This window comes from Notolepis coatsorum (genome assembly GCF_963971535.1).
Source record: "Notolepis coatsorum genome assembly, chromosome: 2".
Taxonomy (NCBI): Eukaryota; Metazoa; Chordata; class Actinopteri; order Aulopiformes; family Paralepididae; genus Notolepis; species Notolepis coatsorum.
Genome location: NC_140166.1, coordinates 121289238 through 121305682, shown reverse-complemented (window position 1 = coordinate 121305682; position 16445 = coordinate 121289238). Strand labels below are relative to the sequence as shown.

General features: G+C 44.6%; 1 protein-coding gene across 1 annotated transcript in view; it reads left to right on the top strand.

The window, feature by feature from the left end:
• Positions 1-16445, top strand: part of grtp1a (growth hormone regulated TBC protein 1a) — a 66009-nt gene that overhangs the window by 22904 nt on the left and 26660 nt on the right. The window contains exon 4 of the mRNA XM_084309304.1: positions 786-910. Coding sequence (XP_084165430.1) covers positions 786-910 — 125 coding nt within the window. The remainder of the gene's footprint in view (positions 1-785; positions 911-16445) is intronic.

The following is a 16445-nucleotide window of genomic DNA, read 5'->3' as shown; positions in this document are numbered from 1 at the left end:
AGCAACTTGCAATGGGCCTAGCCTACAAGATACACTACACCACATGTACATGTCAAAATACTTTCCAAAGGTCAGTGAATACCACGACCACAACACCAGAGGGAGCTCCACAAATCATGTTCAACCCAGATTCGGCTCAAACGAGGGACTAAACACGTTTCGCAATTATGCCACATCAATGTGGAACGCCCTACCCACCGCTGTAAAGGAATGTGAATCAATACCCACCTTCAAAACCACTCTCAAAGAGCACCTACGGGAGACTGCAATTTGAAACTGGTCCCTGTAAATGTCCAAACCCAACCCCCTCCAATGTACAGCCACAAACCAATGCAAAGTCAATGGGGTCGAGCTCCTGTCTGTATAGACTGATGTACTCTTTCAGTGAACTTCAGTCAGCTTGTACAGAGCTTGACCCCATTGACTTTGCATTGGTTTGTGTCTATCTGTATGAGGAACAGCGTGGATTTTGCTGAGAAAGGACTCTACTGATCAACATCATCATTGGTAGGTAAGAAATAAGTCTAGACTCGCAGGGGTGGGCAATTAACTTTTACAAGGGGCCACATGAGAAACCTGAACTGTGTTGGAGGGCCGAACCAATGATAACTTGAACTTAATTCTGCTCAATATTCATTATCTCCGATTGTAAAAATTGCCCGCGGGCCGGACACGGACGCCCAAAGGGCCGGAAGTGGCCCGTGGGCCGTAATTGCCCAGGTCTGGTCAGGTCCAAATATTCAACCTATTCCTTTAACGTATGTGTCGTGGTCTTTGTCCCACAGACTTGAACAGAACATTTCCAGACAACGTCCATTTCAGGAAGACGTCTAACCCGTGTCTTCAGAAGGCTCTGAGCAACGTGCTGCTAGCGTATGGACACCACAACCCAGCCGTGGGATACTGCCAGGTAACACTGGGCTCCTAGAATCTTCACCCTGCCTTCTCTCAGCCCCTCCTATCCATCCTGCCTTCTCTCAGCCCCCCCATCCATACTGCCTTCTCTCAGCCCCTTCCATCCATCCTGCCTTCTCTCAGCCCCCCCATCCATACTGCCTTCTCTCAGCCCCCCCATCCATACTGCCTTCTCTCAGCCCCTCCCATCCATCCTGCCTTCTCTCAGCCCCTCCCATCCATCCTGCCTTCTCTCAGCCCCTCCCATCCATCCTGCCTTCTCTCAGCCCCCCCATCCATACTGCCTTCTCTCAGCCCCCCCATCCATCCTGCCTTCTCTCAGCCCCCCCATCCATACTGCCTTCTCTCAGCCCCCCCCATCCATCCTGCCTTCTCTCAGCCCCTCCCATCCATACTGCCTTCTCTCAGCCCCCCCATCCATACTGCCTTCTCTCAGCCCCCCCATCCATACTGCCTTCTCTCAGCCCCTCCCATCCATCCTGCCTTCTCTCAGCCCCTCCCATCCATCCTGCCTTCTCTCAGCCCCTCCCATCCATCCTGCCTTCTCTCAGCCCCTCCCATCCATACTGCCTTCTCTCAGCCCCTCCCATCCATCCTGCCTTCTCTCAGCCCCTCCCATCCATCCTGCCTTCTCTCAGCCCCTCCCATCCATCCTGCCTTCTCTCAGCCCCCCCATCCATACTGCCTTCTCTCAGCCCCTCCCATCCATACTGCCTTCTCTCAGCCCCCCCATCCATACTGCCTTCTCTCAGCCCCTCCCATCCATACTGCCTTCTCTCAGCCCCTCCCATCCATACTGCCTTCTCTCAGCCCCTCCCATCCATCCTAAAGTCCACACATTGCCTCCTCTCAGTCCCCCCCCCCCCACCCAACCACTTCTTTAATTATATTTGAATATGTTCTTTCTATGACCACGGTTAGTTCAGTCTAAATGTGTGTGTATGAATTAGGGGTGGGAATCACCAGAGGCCTGTGATACAATCACAATACTAGAGTCACGATTTTGTAATATCACGATATTGCGATATATTTAAATGTATTACCTTTTTTCAACTGCAAATTATGTCCCCAATGGAAAACATTGTTAATAGGTATTATGTTCTATCATGAATGCATGAAAGGGGGGGGGGGGGGTCGTTTCTGATTATTTGATTGTCGGTAACAGCATTCGTATTCAACACTAAAAACGATTATCAGCCCGATCTGTACAAAAGCCTTGCAGGATCAAGCTAAAATTGACGTCAAATCGTCCTTACCTGCGACCGGGAGTATTCCAAAAACAATATTCCAATTTCTTGATCGCCATCTGGTACATCCAATGTCCATTTGCTCGACGGCATAATCCACCATAACATATGGATCGGGCATATTTGACGGGCTTCAATGTAACCGGCAGAACCGTTCGTCTTGCCCGACAAGGAAAAATGTAACCGGAAACCTTTGGCCATCCCACAGCCCAGGATTCCCAATGTTAACCCAGAGTCAGTGGGCCTATAATGAATAGAAATATCGAATAAAAGAAATAACGATCAAATAACATATATATACATGGTTGGCGTTCAACGGTTGTTGGGCAAACACGTATATAATCGTCGTTGGTGGCCAATGTGTTAATGAATATAACTCATCAGTTTCGTCAACATAAATATTAAATAATCAAATAAGGGCATGGTTGGTACGAAAGTGATGGTGACGTCTTGATGGAGCGCCGAGTGCCAAGCGGATGCAGATAGGCTACATCATTTATGATAAATGTTTTATTAAAATGTTTATGACGAGTCATATACTATAATAGTATAATACTATAATATTAGTGTAGCCTAATCTTTATCTGCAACTGTGAAGAAAAACTCCATTGGTTTAAACAGAAGGAATACACATAAAAAATATATAATTTTTTTTATTAAAAATTAACATTTTTAATGTTGATTTAGAATTTGAAGGTCCGAACGTTCGGGCTCAGCCCTATGAGAGGGTGGTATTTATTACAAATAGTAACTGTTTTGACTGACAATACGCATTAAGCATTGGGTATATTGCTGTGCATTATTATGTCCGCGGAGTGAGACATAATATAATCGGTAGTGTGTGTGTGTGTTTCTGCGCAATATCTTGTTATTGCTGCTGCCATCTGCTGTTTTAAGATGCGTTCTGAAATAGATTTCCCTAAACAATTACTTGAGCACTACTCCAGTAATTCATGTTATACTCGATCTAGGAAAACATTACTTGTGCCCATCCCGAACAATTACCCCTTGTTACACTTGCCCCCGGTCTCCCCTACAATCATTATTGTAATTTTGCCAATTCTTCCAGGGTTCTACAGTGTGAGTGTACAGGCTGTTTCCTAGCAACACAATTCCATTGAAACTGTTGACAGTTTCACTGGAAATGTGTTTATCTGGAACAGTGTTTATGTCCTGCCAGTCATTTCTACTAGCAAGGAAGTAATTGATGCTTGAAATGTCTGAGCTTCCACGTTAACATAATGGTTTTGTTTTTACTTAATAGCGAATGTGAGATAATCAATCAAACAGGTGAGCTGTCATTGCTAACAGCTAATGCTAGCGCACCAAGCTAGGGTATTTCCGGGAAGAAACGCTCATTCTGAACGTTACATCACTGATACTTGAAATGTGTAAACTTAGTGAAACAACATGGCAAACGTACAAAACATTGCTACAATGTAACATTTCTCTTTCTTCATCTTTTCTTTCTGTTCTCAGCTGTTCCCAGCTGTTATCAGACTGTTATGCTACCTGGCTAGCTAGCTAGCTGTACCGAGCATGCCGTTCAGCGGTGTAACAGTTAATAGGGTCCCCTCTCAATACACTACACATTGTAGGTGCCGGTAAAAACAAGGGAAAATATATATTTTTGAGACAAAACGATATTTGCATTAACTAATACATTTAAAAATTTTTTTTTATAATTGAACGACTATTCGAAAATCAATTCCCATCCCTAATTCCATTCACCATGAGATGCGGAATATAAACTGTCTTTAATTTGTATAAATGTTACCTTGCCCACAAAGGCATTTTGATAACAGTTATAATTAATTAGGGATGTCCCGATCCGATCACGTGATTTTCCGAAGATCGGGATCGGCAATTTTTATTTTATTTTTTTAAATCTGCCATTTCTTTTTTAAATTATTATTATTATTTTTTATTCAACAAACATGACCATGTTCACGTCTTAAACTCATACTGGGGCCTTCGTTTTGGTTTAAAATTGCATATCATCATTCATTTATTTATTGTCACACAGAGCAGAAGAATTTTGCCAAAACAAACCAATAGTATCCAGCTGCAGAACGGCAGACAAGCCAAAATCTCAGACCCAAATTAAATTTTTATTTTATTTTTTTTTTAATCCCAATTTCTCACATTACATTCACCCTGAATGTTGACGTTATCCAGGTGAAAAGTTAACTTCATTCAAGCGAGGCATTGCAATCCTTGACATAAATCATTTGATGTATAATTAAATCAAAGGAAATGCGTTTGGGTCTGAGAGTGTGGCTGGTCCGCCGTTCTGCAGCTGGATACTATTGGTTTGTTTTGGCAAAATTCTTCTGCTCTGTGTGACAATAAATAAATGAATGATGATATGCAATTTAAAACCAAAACTAAGGCATCAGTATGAGTTTAAGACGTGAACATGGTCATGTTTGTTGATTTTTTTTTTTTTTTTTTTTTTTTTTTGGATCGGGAAAGATCGGTACCGGTAGATACTCAAAATCACATGATCGGGATCGGATCGGGAGCAAAAAACGTGATCGGGACATCCCTAGTTATAATGGTTGTCATCTTCATTTATATTATAATGGTGGCAGTTAAGCGATGTAAATTAACTGAATTTAACTGAATGCAGAGTCTTAAAGCTACAATAATAGTTTTCAGTATTTGTAAAAAAAATTCACATTTTCTAAACTTCTTATGACCACCTATCAGAAGGTTTCATTGAGTCATGGGCCCTATTCCCCGTACCTGGTTCAACTAAGTCGATCAAGAGTCCCATTATCCAGATTCAGTTAACCCGATGTTTGAAGCCGGGATTTTCCTGTTCCTCGAAGGTGGATTCAGTCTCGTTAACTCGAACCAGACTTGAGACCCAGGATAAGTGCGCGCGGCCGCTTCAGTTGAAAAGCCATCACGTATCGATAGCAGAGATCCTGATTTTCTAACGGCATTGATTGATTAATTGATTTAAAACTTTATTAACAGATTGCAGTACGACTCAATCGCCTCGCCGACAAGTTAAATGCGTTATCTATAGGCTAATTTTAAGTCCCTCATTACCCCAATCAATCAGATTATATTTCTTCAAACTTGCCTGCTGGCAGTAGGTTTATGGAATGGATAATCAAATGAGATCTTGCTAGCGAAAATAATTAGTTAAGTTATACAGAATAAGGATACGGCTCTCTTACCCATTGATTGATGTATGGTGGATCTTTTACTTATCTCCACTGTGGTGTAACGGTTTCTGCTTTTGACTTTCACACAGGCGGCCCGGGTTCGAATCCCACTTCTCCTAGTCTTTTCCTTCTTTTTGCAATGTAGGAATAATTCAATTTGGTGCATGTTGAGAGCTATATAAAGAATGACATCCTCAATGCATGTAGATTTATAATATTTTAACTTAAAACTAGGCTACTTTTGCGTATAATCATTAATATTATATTCCAAAAAAATTATATTGGAAACGCGGGGTTTCGAACACCGGTCGCCCGGTTGCCAGGATTCAGCACTAGCCGCTGCGCCACTGTGCCAGACCGGATATACTCATTGTTTATGCATTAATGGACGAGAGACCCGTGTTTAGAATATTTTTCTTACAAAAAAATGAAGTTTTATCTCTTTATTCTCAAATGCATTAATGTGACGTCAACGGCTCATTCAATTTCTCAAATCCGTCAAACAGCGCATCTCATCAGACATTTTAATCCCAGTTACAATATCACACAAAAACCACAATCCCCGCATAGACACTTCAATTTTATGCTTGAATGAAACACAATCCGGCGCTCCGTTAAGCAAATCTACAGCCGAGAATATATGAAACTAATCAGAGCCAAACGGCCGATAGGTTTCATTCATTAAAAATATCCCAGCAGGATTCACATTTGCAATGCGCCGTTATTAAAATAACCACATGCAGCGTGTATCGCGACTCCGAGCGCCGTATATGATGTGCATTATTTTATTTAGGACAAAGTAAATCTATAGGCTCAATATGATTTATTATCAGCATTTAGTTCTATTATTATACATTTCAAAAGCCCCCTCTGGAAGAATGGAGCACAAAAACGTAATTCAGAATGGTATAATGCAGATCCTAGATTGTGAGAATCATTTCAGGAAACGAGCTGTCACTTCTTTGCGGGGGCGTGGCCATGGTTCATCCGGCTAACTGAAGTTAACCCTGCTCCCGACCAGGCTCAAACTTTTTGATCTGTTGTCATGGTGATTTAGACAATCGAGCTTCGGGGAATGGGAAGGTCCGGCTTAAGTCAGGCTTGACCGAAAGTTATCCGGCTAACTCAGTTATCCAGGTACGGGGAACGGGGCCATGGTGTCCTACTCGATCAACCCTGCGCCACCACCAGTTTGTTGTTATTCCATCATTTATTTATTTTTGTTGACAAAACACGGACCATGCTTTAGCTCCACCTACTTTGTAAACCTATGCATTTGAAAAAAATCAAAATTCCAGTGAATCTCATAATTACATCAATAATGTGCTCTCAGAACATGTTTGTAGGTGAAGTATTTAACTACCTTGTTTAACAGCCAGGAAATGCCCAAGAGAAAGGTGTATGTATTGTAGTTGAAATCTAGTAATCCATGCAAGAAAACGAAAGATTATCACTTCGGCGAGACAAGGCTTTAGTTTTGGGACACGCCTTTGTTTATTGTGGCTCCTTCCTGCCCTCAGGAAATAATTATTGCAGCTTTAAATAATGGCCCCTTGTCTAATCAATGCAGAGTGGGGCATCGTTTGATGTAGCTTGTTTTTTTATTAAGTGTGAAGTGATAAGAAATGAAAGCACAAGGTCAGCCAAAGTACAAATAAACATGTCACCTTCCTGTTCACACACTGACACACCTTCTACTCAGTGTAGAATCCTGGCTTCCATGACTCCAATGCCCTCTCCCACTCCCTCCATACTCTCTCCTTGCTTAGTCATCTAACCTCTGTCTCCCTCACATTACGCTACAACCCACTAGAGCTGACCCCAAAGCCTGTTTTTGGGCTGCGAACTTCGTCAGGAGTGATCCGGGATCATTCCTGAAAAGCTGAGTTATAGGGCGCTATGTGAATTCTACTATAAGCGTTGGCGTTTCTTGCCTAGACACGCTACTATTTCCAAATGTATATAATAGGTATTATGTTTCATCATGACTGCATGAAAAGGGGGGGGGGGGGGGTTTATGCTTTGATGGCCAGTAACGGCATTCGATTTGAACACCACACACGCTGATCAGCTGGATCGAAAACATTGTACGATCAAGCTGGAATTGACGTCAGATAGTCCTTACTTTTGATCGGGGGATATTCCAAAAAGAATATTCCAATTATCTGATCGCGATTTCCAGTATTGGTGTCCATCGTGTCCTCGACATAATCCGGCACACACATGCATGGAGGGTCATTGGACGCGTTTCAATGTGATCGGGTGAACCGCTAGACTTGCCTTAAACTAGACTTAAATTCGTATTTAAAAAAAAAATAATTATCAACTTTCTTTAATGAATATAACTCATCAGTTTTAATACTATAATATTAGTGTAGCCTAATCTTTATCTTTATAGATCATGTGTGGACCAGATTGCAACCCTCCGAATCATAGTCGAGCAATCATTGGAATGGAACTCTCCACTATACATCAACTTCGTAGACTATGAGAAGGCATTTGACAGCCTCCACAGAAACACCCTCTGGAAACTGCTTCGACACTACGGCATATCAGAAAAGCTTGTCAACATCATGAGGAACTCCTATGAAGGAATGACCTGCAGAGTCAAACACAGTGAAGTGAAGACCGGAGTAAGGCAAGGCGGTATCCTGTCCCCTTTCCTTTTCCTCCTGGCCATCGACTGGATATTGAAGACCACAACAGAGGAGAAACGGGATCCAGTGGACACTCACAACACAACTGGATGACCTAGACTTCGCAGACGACCTTGCCCTACTATCCCACAGTCGACAACAGATGCAGGAGAAGACTAACATACTGGCAGACACCTCAACACAACTAGGCCTCAACATCCACCAAGGAAAGACCAAAATACTCAAGATCAACACAAACAACAAAGACCCAGTAAACCTGGAGGGAACAGCACTTGAGGAAGTAGAATCCTTCACCTACCTAGGTAGCATCATAGATAAGAAGGGTGGCACGGAGGCAGATGTCAGAGCAATAATCAGCAAGGCAAGGGCCTCATACATCCAACTAAAGAACATCTGGAGCTCCAAGGTAATCAGTCAGCAGACAAAGATCAGACTATTCAAATCCAACATCAAGCCAGTACTCTTATACGGATCAGAGACGTGGAGGACAACCAATATCACAATGACTAGAGTGCAGTCATTCATCAACAGATGCCTGAGGCGGATCCTGAACATCCACTGGCCAAATACCATCAGTAACAATGATCTCTGGCAGAGAACGGGCGAACAACCAGTGGAAGAACAAATCAAGAGAAGAAAGTGGGGATGGATCGGCCACACACTACGCAAACCAAACACCAGCACCACCAGACAGGCCCTTAGATGGAACCCCCAAGGCAAAAGGAAGAGAGGCCGGCCCAAGAACACCTGGCGCAGGGACTTGGAGACAGACATCACACAGAGCGGACTGACATGGAAACAGCTGGAAAGCAAAGCACAGGACAGAGGACCCTGGCGAACTGTTGTCGACGGCCTATGCTCCCCCAAAAGGAGCGATAGGCGTAAGTAAGTAAAGTAATCTTTATCTGCAACTGTGAAGAAAAAACCCATTGGTTTAAACAGAATGAAGACACATAAAAAAATATATATATAAAAAAAAAAAAAAATTAAATATATATTTTTTTATTATTAAAATGTATAATTCAAATGTTGATGCAGAATCTGAATGCCAACGTAACGAACGAAGGTCCGAACGTTTGGGCTCATCCCTACAACCCACCCTGACACACTCATTCATTCATTATAACTTCTACTACTACTACTAATACTACTACTACTACTATAACCACACTCCTACCTAGAGGGGAGAGAACAGATGACACTTCAAAGGCCCTAAAAACAAGACCACAAACATCACAAAACAAACTGGTCAGACTACTGCTTGACCTTGACACCTTACTCCTAAAACCCACCTTACCCCTGCACATTTTGACAACCTAGGATGACTTAGAGTAGACGACAGAGTACAGCAACTTGCAATGGGCCTGGTCTACAAGATACACTACACCACTAAGATACCCATGTACATGTCGAAATACTTCCCAAAGGTCAGTGAATTCCACGACCACAACACCAGAGGTAGTTCCACAAATCATGTTCAACCCAGATTCGGCTCAAACAAGGGACTAAACATGTTTCGCAATTATGCCACAACAATGTGGAACACCCTACCCACAGCTGTAAAATAATGTGAATCCCTACCCTCCTTCAAAACCGCTCTCAAAGAGCACCTACGGGTGGCTGCAATTATAAACTGGCCCCGGTAAATGTACAACCCCCCCCCCCCCCCCCCCAATGTACAGTTTCTTCCCCTTCGAATGTATATATATATTTTTTATGATTTTTCTCTTAAACAGTACGTCATGTGTCATAAATGGGTTGATGAATTGAAAATGGGGTACCCTGATGTAAACAAGACAAAAGTATTTTTCTGGTCTGCATCCTCTTAACAATTGTTTGTATTGAGCCGTACTGTATTGTACCCATTCTGCAATCTGTTAATAAAGTTTTCAATCAATCAATCAATCAACCAGCCAATCAATCAATCAATCAATCAATCAAACTCATTGTTATCTGCTGCTTGATTGGCTTAGCTGAGCTACCAGAAAGCCAAAGGGAGATCCATTATAACTTCTACTACTACTACTACTAATACTACTACTATAACCACACTCATTATATACTTCTTGATTAGCTTAGCTAAGCTACAAGAAAGCCAAAAGGAGATCCATTATAACTTGTGGGAATTTATTCCTCCATACAGATAGACAATGACAACGGCGAGCGGCCAGGGTGATGATATCCTTAGCGTCAGCTGGATACTTTGGTACAAAACTTAAATGTAGTTAATTAGCTCTCCTTCTCTCTTCTGTTACTCCAGGATTCAGCCGGAAATGAACTAAAAACAGCATTCTGAGTAGAGCTGCCGCGATTACCGCATTACCGCGGTATCGCTGTTACATCACGGCCACCGCAGAGTAGGCTGAATACCGCGTCACCGCTGTTTTTTATAATAATAATAATAAATTACCCTCCTCTCGTTGGGCTTGCGGCTCTGCAGATATACCCTACTTCTCTATCGAGGTTCCAAGCGACCCTATTGGGTACCAGAAAAGTCACGTGAAACATTGCAGACCACTGATTGGTCAGAAGAGAGACGCGTCACACGTTTTTTACGTCCTGAATGTCAGCTCATCACAACACGGCTAATAACGTTAGCTTTAACTCTCCGCCGGAGTGGACTACCATCGCTCTTCACGAGTACTAAACGAGACATAATGATTTTACTGTCTGCAACGAATGTTATAATAAAAGCCCTTCGTTCTATACACTTGTCTGATTGAAAACTTTATTAACAGACCGCAGAATGGGACAACTCAGCACGCTCTGAGCAAAGAAAGGAACTGAGATATGAATAGAGTATTGCTTGCCTTGCTAATGGTCCGGTAAATACGCTGATGTTATTGAACGTATAACTATATAATGTTAATGCCACAAAACGAATGCCTTTATTATAAAGTAGTAACTTTATAGTAATAATAATAAGAAAGGGTCGGGGGGGTTAGGGGTAACCACCCCTGCCCGCGACACCGAGTGAACTGCGCACGACCAGAGGGGAAACTTCGAATCCGTGTTTCACTTTCAATAACTAATGCGTGCTTGCCGAATCCCAAACAATATTCATGCTACAAAGTCATCCTCTAAAGATAGACATTTAGACTAGAGGCAGGCTATATGCTATAAAGAGTAGACTACTACTAAAAAAAAATTGCATTCAAACTTTTTTTTTTTTTTTTTTTGTGTGTGCGGTAATAACCGCGGCGGTAGGAAATATTTTGCAAATGTGTGCGGTAAGGAAAACATCAATACCGCGGCAGCTCTAATTCTGAGATCCCAAAACTCATCCCCCTGAACATCTCTCTTAAAGCGACACTCACATTTACACGTGTTGCTTCAACACAAAGCAGTTCTTGTCATGTAGTTACATGTTGGCTCGGGGACAAGATCCTAAATGTCATGTGCTTCCAACTCTGGACAAACTCCTCTTGTTAGTCTGTCTGATTGCCTCTTGCTTGCCTGGTGTCCTCCGCAGTAATGGATCTCTCTTGATGCTCATCCATACATCATGGGAACAGTGACTGGTAACAAAACTATGCAGATTTTTATTTCCCACATAATCTCACACAGTATCCCAAGGCTCTGAACTGTTTTGCACACATCGATTTAATGTAATTTAGGAATTGCTATTTTTCCATCTACATCATTTCATGGAGCTGTAATTAACACAACACAAAGATTCAGTGTCCTCTGGTGACATCACAGGAGGAGATATTCAAACTCATTAACTCTCAACAACAGTCAAACTCAATTAATGTGTGCAAAACAGTTCAGAGCCTTGGGATATTGTGTGAGATTATGTGCGAAATAAATCTGCATTGTTTTTTGACAAAGTGCCCCTTTAAATGTCATGATGTTAAAATGTACTCCTTTAGATGTCCATACCTTGTAACCTAAAAAAAAAGTGGACAGTTCTGACGCTACCTCACTATTCAACCAAATCGCTTGAAGTAGCATGGACCAGAAAGACGGATGAATTCTCCTTAACTTGGAGGACATCTGATAAAAGCGTCCGCAGCCAAGACATTCATTTTATTATTTATTTATTAGTCTTCTTTTCTTTACTACGTCGTCCTCTCCAAGTGTGTCTGAATTCATCCATCTTCATGCCTCGTAACCTTCCAGACTTGTTGAGAGAGAAATGCTATCGTCTGGAACAACAAACGACTGAAGATGTTATCTCGTCGGCCGCGTCTATTTCCGTCAGTGGGACTTACTCCCTGTGTTTGATGTTCTTGGTTTGACCTGCTGTTTGCCTGTTTAGTCACAGTGGTGCTGGTCCGCTTATCTTTCCCTAGTCTCGCTCAACTATAAAAGAAGGAAGGGTCATCACGTCACTGTGAACACATATTGTGGATGCACATAAGTGTGGAAACATTCAGTTCGGACGACATTTGAGTTGAGTGGGATCACCAGCTCCTCGATTATATAGACAGGTGTTAGAATCATCTGCAATTTGTTGCATTGTTAACTAGCTAATGTTTTATATATTGGTTGATGTATATGTCCTCAGATTGTATATTTGACATTTTAATACAAGCTTCAATAGAACTATCACCAAAGTCTGGCATCAAGCAGAGCATAGAACTCTGGTATTCTGATGTGATGGCCCTTCCTTCTTTAAGTCAAGTCAAGAGTTTTATTTGTCACGGCATTCAGGCATACAGTGAAATGCGGGGGGTCTTGCCCGCAACGATACCGATATACCGATATTGTCCAACTCTTAATTTCCGATACCGATATCAACCGATATCAACCGATACCGATATATGCAGGGTCCCCCCCCCCCCCCCCCCCCCCAAAATTACATATCTCTTGTTGTGGAATTAACACAACATTATGCATACTTTTGACAATAAATAAAATCAGAATTTGTTCTTACTTGCTTGCCTGGATAAATAAAGGTTATAAATTAAATTAAAATTGGAAACCGATACAGATATTTTCCGATATCACATTTTAATGCCAATATCGGACATCCCTAGTTTCCAGTCAAGATGCTCTCTACAGCTCTGGAGTAGAAGGACTGGAGTATCTTCCCCGATACTCTGAACTTCCTTAACTGTCTCAGGTGGCGCTGGCCCGCCGCCTGCAGAGATTTATGACGGTATTGGTACACTGCGATCAGACTGGTTTTATCCCGGGGCGCCTGGCTGCAGATAATCTTAGGAGGCTGTTGCATGTAGTCGATAACAGTAAAGACAATACAGCTCCGTCCACAGTTCTGTCTTTGGATGCCATGAAGGTGTTTGACAGACTAGAGTGGTCATACCTGTGGAAGGTACTTGAGGTTATGGGTCTTGGAAAGAGTTTTATTCATATGATTAAAGTCCTGTATGCCTCGCCGTCGGGAATGATACTGACAGGCAAAAACTGTTCCACACTTTTTCCAGTCTCCAGATCTTCTAGACAGGGTTGTCCTCTGAGCCCAGGACTATTTGCGCTTTCCCTCGAACCATTGGCCCAATTTATTAGGCAATCGGAGGACATCGTCCCCATAATGGTCAATAATACTCCACACAAAATTGCTCTCTATGCGGATGACCTACTGATTTTTATGGACGACCCCTCCCGGTCTGCCACAAAATTACTGGGAATAATCGACGACTTTGGTAAATTGTCAGGCTTTAAGATTAACGTTAGGTTATGACTATAACCAAGTTCTGTTAGTATAGCGAAGCTCGGCATCGCTCTCTGCACTATCTCGCATATGTGCACGCGCACTGAATAAAGACCACAATGTACCTTTAATCCCAATATTCGTCTGACCACACCCCTATCAGCTTACCCATATAAGCAGGGGTGGGGCCACCCACTCGCCTCCTTCCCAAGCTTTCGCCACAAGGCGAGGTCAAAGGCTGCAGCGGCGTCGGATGCCGAGCTTCGCTATACTAACAGAACTTGGTTATAGTCATAACCTAACGTTCTGTATCGTATCGCTCTCGCTCGGCATCGCTCTCTGCACAAGGGAGGCCGAGCGAGAGCCAACGGCCGACAAATACACCCCGCTGACAGCCCCCCACAAACCATCAGAACAGGGAGGGCCGAGCCCCCCCGACCCACCCTAATGGCGGGCACCCCCCCTATTAGGGGCTTCACGGGAGGGCGACGGACCCGACCGTGCGAAGAGGCACTCAAGCAACTCAACGCACAGGGTGAGCAGACCGTGGCTTGACCCCACGACTACACACACGCACAACCCGCATGCCACCCGGGAACAAACGGAGGAACAACCTCGTTACTGCCCCCAGAATCACGGGGTCAAGGGCAAACCCAACCCCGTGGCAAGGCCGTAGCAGCGGAGCACGAAGGAAGACCCAGACCCACCAAAAGGACTGGACTCCCTAGAATGGGGGCCCGGAGAAGTCCATGATGCCAGCATCAAGACCCCACCAGGTGGGCACGTAGTGCCCCGCCCCCCACATCGCCAGCGTATTCGGACAAAGGCCCCTCAGTTACTGCACCTGGTATTCCCAGGCGGAATCCCATCCAAGTACTAACCAGGCCAGAACCTGCTTAGCTTCCGAGATCGGACGAGATCGGGCGTGTTCAGGTTGGTATGGCCGTAAGCCGAGCTGGCCCTGTCCCCCCAATAGTACACCGCCTGGCACACTGACCCTGCAGAACAGGCAGTCAGCATGGCCGTAAGCACACAAAAAAGGTTCCAACGGAAGCAGGCAGCGCACCGGGGAAAAAAACCAGGCAACAGGCTGTTAACCCCAGCCTGGAGACTGCGGACGAGACAGGCGCCAGAGGGGACAGCTGAACACAGCTGCCCCGGCGGAAGGGGCGTATGCTGGCGTTGTTGCATGACCAAGCCTCCATTTAAAAACCCCCACCCAGAGGGGTTGAGGCAGAGAAGGCTGACACGATTGGCAGACGTCATGAACGTGCAGGGGCACCCTCAACCGGGTAACCCGGGAGTTGACACTGCTCCAACACACCAGGGAATCAACCACCTTGGTGTTACCCAATGCGGTGGTTGTTCCTATAACCCCTCAAGAAAAAACTCCAAAACACACCTGCGGGTATACACCGGCTATACCGCAGTACAAGTGTCTCAGTTCTCAAAAAAGGGTTAACCCAGGCCTACGGGTCGACGAACATTACCTCGGACCGGGCCTGGCGATACGGGAAGCACAGGGTCACCAGAGGAGGTCAAAGACCACCCCCACAGGCCCCTCTTCGCCATGCGTGAGAGAGGAGCGAAAAAGAATGGAAAACCAGCCCCTAAGCACACCGTACTTGGTATTCCCAGGCGGTCTCCCAACCAAGTACTAACCAGGACCAACCCGTGTAGCGGCCGAGATCCGACGAGATCGAGCGTGTACAGAATGGCATGGCTGTAAGCCATTACGACAGTGCTGAGTAAAAGCGTACCCAACCAGGGTCTCCATAGCGCTTAACCCTGTGACACCCAGACCGACCTGGCATTTTTCCCCCTGAAAAAAACCCAAGTCCCTCAAGGTACCAGAACAGCAGATCTGCATCCCCGGCGGACAACGGGTTCAACTGATCTGGACCAGCGTGACCAGAACCAGTCCCGTGCCCTAACCACGCCGACATGCCTACTCCAGGAGAAGGGCAGATATGCGTGTTGATCTTAACATGAAAAGAAGGCGCCACCCAGACGTTCGGGCGAACCGCGCCTGGTGGCCCACCCCAAGGGCGTGAGACCCCTCTACATATGTTCAGATCCATTCCGTCATCATCCCCCAGACATGAACGAGAATCCGTCGAAAAACCAACCCAGCTCGTGGGATTTGGTCGTCGGAAGAGGAAAAACCCCCATCTCAGTTGCTTTATAAAAACGCTGTTTCAACCACAAGCAACCAAGGCGTGCCAGTCAATCGCCTGTTTACAGCGAGCTAGCACTATACGTGCGTCGGGACACACCCCCATCAATGAACAGGCCATTTAGACCTGTCATTGAATCCCCAAGGCGCCCAGGGGAACGACAAGAGGGGTGTGACACTCCCTAACTCCAACACTTCTGGAATAGAAAAGAAGGAAGCATCAACAGTATGTATCCCAGTCTACACAGCCGGGGTAAAAAATGTTCACATTTTTACATCCCACCACCCTCCCATGGGAAGGAGACGGGGATCCCCAGAGAGACTTCCCACGCGAGCTGTACAGATTGAAAAGAATATATTGCACCTTGAGCCATGTAAAAAATTGGTTTTAGGGCTCTCCGGGGAAGAGGCACTGAACCCATACACACTCAATAATCGAATTGAATCGAATACATATACAATAGAATAGGACCCTTCTAGAGGGTCCACTCACTTTGACAATCTGAGGAGGAAGGCTCTGCACTCTGATGGAGGCTCCCTCACATGGAAGAAGGAGTCCGAACTCACAGAAGGCCCGAATAGGCGCTTGGTGAGGAGGAGCCCTGACCACCCCCCTGAAACAGATCCATCACATGGACCTGAACAGCACACGGA